Source organism: Harpia harpyja, chromosome 4 (assembly GCF_026419915.1).
Source record: "Harpia harpyja isolate bHarHar1 chromosome 4, bHarHar1 primary haplotype, whole genome shotgun sequence".
Lineage (NCBI taxonomy): Eukaryota > Metazoa > Chordata > Aves > Accipitriformes > Accipitridae > Harpia > Harpia harpyja.
This window is the reverse complement of record NC_068943.1, coordinates 61,438,890-61,444,889: the sequence shown is the minus strand read 5'-3', so window position 1 is coordinate 61,444,889 and position 6,000 is coordinate 61,438,890. Positions and strand designations below refer to the sequence as shown.

At 48.2% G+C, this 6,000-nt stretch overlaps 1 protein-coding gene across 2 annotated transcripts in view; it reads left to right on the top strand.

The window, feature by feature from the left end:
• The first annotated feature begins 699 nt into the window (after nucleotides 1–699).
• The window catches only part of ARHGAP18 (Rho GTPase activating protein 18), a 98,719-nt gene continuing 93,418 nt past the window's right edge, over nucleotides 700–6,000 (top strand). Inside the window, exon 1 of one of the 2 annotated variants that reach the window (XM_052784303.1) lies at nucleotides 700–984. Coding sequence is in view for 1 of the 2 variants with exons in the window: in XM_052784301.1 (XP_052640261.1) it covers nucleotides 941–984 (44 nt within the window). In the remaining variant the exon portion in view is untranslated. The remainder of the gene's footprint in view (nucleotides 985–6,000) is intronic. The other variant, XM_052784301.1, reaches the window with a different exon arrangement.

Genomic DNA, 6,000 nt, shown 5'->3' with positions numbered 1-6,000 from the left:
CCCGCAGGCACCGTGCAGGTCTCAGCCGTACCACACGCAGGGATGGGACCGTCTCCCTACTCCCGTGGGGCGCTTCCACCCTCGCACGTCCCAGCCAGCGCTCTCCCACACAGCGCAAGGTGCCCGGGCCGCCGGCCCACACGACCGCCTACCCCAAGCGCTAACACCCCCCGGCGCCTTGCCTTGCTCCCCGCCGCCCCCGGCCGGGGCCCTTGGCGTCCCTGTCCCGCTCTCAGGGGAGAGGCGCGCCCGCCTCAGAAGAAAGCCGAGACGGCTGCCGGCCTCCCCGGGCCTCCGCCTCGTCCCGAGGCGCGGTCGTGGCGGGACGGCCGCCCCAGGGCACCCCCCGCCGAAGCCGGGCCCCTCAGGGAGGCCGCAGGGCCCGACCCCAGCCCTCTTATCCCGCGCGGGCCCGCTGTACCGCCGCCCGGCCTGTCACGGTGGCCCCGCCTCAGGCCAGAGATGAGCGGAGCGGAGGGAAACGGGCGGCCGTCGGGCGCCCCGACGGCACCAGGCGGGGAGTCCCCCCGCTCTTCCCCTCACGGAGATGCGGCGGGAACGCGGCCGCCCCCGCCGCCCGGCTCCCCGCGGTGGGAGCGCTGGCCCCGAGCCGCCGCCGTGCGCTGCCCCTCCGGAGCGGGCGGCGCGGGGAGCGGAGGGGGGGAGGTCGGGCGGCCCCGCGGGAGGGCGCCGGCCCCGCCCTCTGCCCGGGCGGGCCTCTCCGCGGTGGGGCCGGGCGCCGGCGGTGTCTCGGCGGCGGCAGTGGTCGGCGCGGGCAGGTGAGCGGCCGAGTGGCGAAGCCGCCGCCGCCTCGAGGGGACGAGGGACGGCGAGGCAGCAGGGAAGAGCCTCTGAGGCAGGAGTCCCCGGGGAGCGTCGCCCTTCTCGTCGAGCGTCCCGCCCGCCCCCGAGGCAGCGGCGGGGAAGGTGACCCGGGAAGATGGTGACCGTGGTGACGAAGCTGGTGCATTACCTGCACCTGAGGTAAGGGCGGGCGAGCGCGGCGACCGCCCTGCTCCTCCCGGCGGGCGCGACTCCCGGGCGGCCGCCGCCCCGCTCCCGCCCCGCTCCCGTCCCGCCGGGCGCTGCCGCGGGGTCCGCGGCGCCCGCCCACGCGTGGGCCGAGGCGGCGGTGGGAGCGGTCGGGAGGGGAGACCTGGGCGGCTGCCGCCTGGCGCCTTGCGGTGCGGCGGGGAAAGGAGTGACAGTCGGGGGGGCCGGCGCCGCGGGTGGGAGGGAGCGTGTCGGCTCCCGCAGCCGGTAGCTGACCCCGCCGGCCGCTTCCGTGCGCGCTCCCTGCGGCTTCAGGCTTCTGCCAGGCGGTCGTGGGAGCGCGTCTTGCAGCACGGCGGGACACCAAGGCGCTTCGGTGGAAAATAACCGGTTACTGGTTTAGAGTCTGAAAAGTTGATGTCCCCGCAGTACTTGTGTAGCGTAACTGTGACAGCATGGGTTAGACAGATTGCGTGTTTCTTCTTTTTTTATACGACTTATGACAGGATGCATTACTAAGCCGTTTTCCACAGTATCATCTATTCTAATTAGAATTTAGCGGATAAATACAAATATTTTGGCATTGAGTGGCGAGAAAGCAATAAAAAATGTGCAGTCCTGGGGATGTTCCGCTTGCATTTTGTTGAATCACAATTTTTCTCCTGTATATGAACACTTAATGTGCATCAAAAGACTTGATTGAAAACGTAAAGAAAATGTATCAAGAGGGAGCATACATTGAGTCAGAAATTGAATTTGCGAAAGCAGTGATGGTTTTGTACAGCATTTTCACATGAGGCGCGCCAGCTCTGGGAACTGATTTCGTTAGATAAATTTTTGCAAGTTAGCTATAGGAATGAGTGGAAAAAAGGGCAATCGATTGTAGTGTAAGTTTTTATTGGTATGCTTTAAGACTTGGTTCTTAGGATATCTGCAGTCTGTAGATATTTTTTTAACAATTACTGAAATAATAATACTTCGGCATGAATTACATGAGAGAAGCATGTAATGTCACCAGTTTTTAACCTGCACTTTCCAATAGGATGTTTTAACTGCTAAACCTGTTTAACCTATTCTGCAAGCCTAACCAAAATCACAGCGCTAATTTTATAATTTTGTGCAGTTTGTATGCTGCCATTCCTGTGCTGGGCAGATAGAGAAGGAAGTCAAGAAGAAAAAATCCCTGCCAATTCCTTATGCCTGCTTCTCTTCTCTTGCCCTCCTCTGAACAGTGGTTATTTGTTTAGCAGCATATCATGGCTGGTTTTGAACCAGAGCTTCATGGCTCTATTTGCGTTATAAACATCAGACAAAAAAAATCTCAGCCTCAAAGACTTTATAATATAAAGGGCATTAGGAAACAGCGAATAATGCAGACAGATGGGGGAATACAGCAAAGCGATAAAGTTATGTTCTTAAACCAGCAGCAGCATGTTCACTGTCAAGTGTTTTTTAGGTATCAAGAGAAAAGATGCGAAGAGGCTAACAAGTTTCCTAAACTTAAAGGAAGCTCTTATGCTGGATGAGCATCAAGGTATTGAGAAAGTGTGATGAGCATATCTGAAAATTTAATAAATGCATGGCCAGTGGCCTGGCTGGAGGCAGAATTTGATTATTTTAGTACTGAGTGAAAGAAGGCAATAAAATTAGGGAAGACGTTACAAAGTCCAGCAGTTTGCTTTTATAGGAGAAGTAGAGCTATTGGAGATGTGGCTGCAAAGGGACTCAGTAAATGCAATAGGCGAAGAACTGAATATTATTAGTCCTGAATGAACGTGAGTTAGAATAAGTTTCCGTTTGTCAAAGCTAAATAAGAGGATGGATACCTCACTGACTATTGCTGGAGTGGTAAATAGTGGCAGTATCTGACAGGACATAAATGAGCAAGAGGCGTTCCCTGGAACCAGTACACATCAGCGAGATAGCGTGTATTTGCACGCAGAACAGATAGGGAAGGGCACTCGGTCATCTTTAGTGAGTCTGCAGGCTTAAAGTGCAGCTTGATTTTAGCAAAATCACATAATACTTTTGTCCATCCGTGTTCACAAAATCATGACAGATAGGTGATGGTTGTTTCAATCCATGCCAGTCAGGCATGATGAGCTGCTATTGGGCATTACCATCTGCTTATTCTGTGCCTCCATTAGGAGGTAACCAGCAATGTAACAACGAACCCAGAAAACAGTAAGGTAGAAAAGAGAGTGCATACATATGGTATTATCTGACATGTTCTTGAAATACTATTATTTCTGATTAAACCATTTTAGTAGGTTTCTGGCTAGCCATGCAATAATATTTTTTTCTATACGTGAGGATGGAAATAGTTAAAAACCAATTAACAGCAAGGAAACTGAAAAACAAGCTGTTCGACTGATTTAAGAATAGTTAGGTAGCTGGTGTGCTGGGAAAAATGCTTATCATGAGCATTGTCCCTTTTTCTCCCCCGAGTGCAGCATACACAGGAATGCTAAGGGTCAGTTGTCATCTTCGTGTTCCATGGTCCATGAATTGGATTTTAAGGTTCTGCCATAGTTAAGTGAATAAATATTATACTAATATGTCATAAGAAAGAGATACTTGAATGTGAAAAACTGTACTTAATAAATTCATAAGAATACAGTTTGTGACAAGATTAGACTATGCCAGTAAAATAGCACACCGTGCAGACCAAACAATTACTATAATCAGATCCTTAGAGAATCATAATTATGCCCTTAATTGAGTACTTACTGAGAAACAGATAATTAATTCAAATCACTGTAGGACTTGCACAGTTAGCAGAAATGTGGACATCATAGGAATCTGTCTTACCTTTGAATGTGACGCCTTGAAAAACGTAGGATCCCGAAGGAATAATATTACAACTCTGGGCATTATACAACTGTTCTACAAAATGCCCTTTCTGAAAATCAGAAGTAAATACATTGAAATAGAGTACTTACACTGGCTAGAAGAAATCGTGTAGCAGTACTTGGTTTCTTACACTTACCTCGACTAATTGGCCCTTATACAGGATGGTTCTGTATCCATTTAAGTCCCATTCAGCTCAGTCATAAACTTCTGATTAGTTTCAGTCAGACAAAAGGAGGCTCACTGAATGGGAATGGATCAGCCAAGAAAATAATTGTAAAAACACTAAATTACGTTCTCAGCAAGGCGAGATGTTTTCATATAAATATACTGTGTGTAATTATCTCTACGTAAAGATTGCGCACCAAGTGAAAGGCAAGCAGCATACAAAAAATGAGATGAGCAGTGATTCTTGAGAACAACAGACAAAGGAGACAGCGGCAGATAGAGCAGCTCCCAAAGACAACAGCAGGCAACACAAGCAAACTAAAGACAAAGATGTAGACTTATGAATGTAAGACATTCGTGAAGGGAGTGAACATTCGATGCTACCAAGGACATTTCCACAGTAAATTGTATAGCAGAAATTCAAACTGAAGCATGGCTGTGGTAGTTCCTCATTTTAGGAGATGAAAATGATTAAGCTACATAGGTAGAAAAGAGCAGTCCCAGGCCTGAAGTGCTTTTTTGGAAGTTCAATATTTGTTATGAATTAATTATCTGTTTTTATAACCTGCCTCTGAAAGTGGTCACATGAAATGCAACACGATTGTTAATTGAAGCAGCAACTAATAAGACTATTTTGGAGTAGTCATGAGATGCCTGCTTTTATATGTGAATTTTTTATATCTTTAAAAAGTTGGCCAGCAAATTAAAAATCTTCTGCTAATACTGTCAGTCACATCTTCCTTCATCCCTCTGATACCAACATCTTTACACTCACCAAGAGGTCTCAGGTTGTGCAGGCTTTGGTATGAGCATGGACTTAAGGATCTGCTTCTTAAAAATCCATGATCTGGGTCTGCATGGTTCAGAATGTGGCCGATGGACTGAATCCTACCTGAGGAATGTTTCTAGCTGGCCTGGCACATTCCTCTGAAAGGAGCCTGGGACCAAGAAGTTTGGACAAGACATTGTACTGCTGCTCCAATGCCTCAACATGTGGCTGTGCATGGTTAGCTTGAGGAAGGAGCAGAGAGGAGAAAGAGGATGAGGAAGCAGAGGAAGGAGCATAAATTCCTCCTGCTTAGAGGTCCAGCAGAGGTTGAAGCTGCTGATGTCGCTGTTACAAAAAACGCACAGTCTGGACCTCTTGGTTCAGCTTACCTGGCTCCATACTTGGGACAAAGTGTTTCCCTGTGAAACTTCTTTTTCAGAAGTTTCATGTCCATCTTAGAGCACCCCAGGGAACTCTCACGATTCCCAAGTCCAGCTGGGTGTCCTTGCCTCCACTCTTCTGGGGGCTTGGTACTAGCGTGGCCATCTCTGATGGACAAGTAAAGGATACAGGGTTCTGCCACGTGCTGCAGGTGAGGTTATACAACACAGGTATTATTTTACGGCTCCTTATGCTCTTGCACTAGCATACAAATGGTCTGCATGGACCACTGGCTGGTCTTTGATTCTTAACAACCCCTCCTCTCCCCTCAAAGCCATAGGTATACTTGTACATAATTGTGTTTCATTTGTAAAACAATTAACATATTGGCACATGTAGACCTGAAGTGATGTTGTTGACTTCTGAAGTTCTTGAGTTCATTTTCTTTTAGAAGCTTAATGTATCTTTAACAAAAGATTTTTTTTATATTTAATGTAGCTACTGTCTGTTGCTTCTTCTACCGTAGTGTAGGAACATAGCACAGGAGGATGCCAGCTTGGAAAGAACTTCCTAGCTCACTGAGTGCTACCTTGCAGCTTATAAAAAAGCTACCATCTCTAATCCATTTCATAAACATACTGAGCTTTTTTAAAGATTAGGTTGTTTGTCCTTCTTGATGGGCGTGCTGGAACTTTGCTCCTCTTGATATTTAGAAATGGATTTCTAATTTTCAACCTACAGTTGCCAATGGGAAGTTTCTACACATTTCTTTTGTATCGACATTGTCCATTAACTTAAATGGATTTTCCCACCCAAGATATATCTGTGTTTATGAGTAC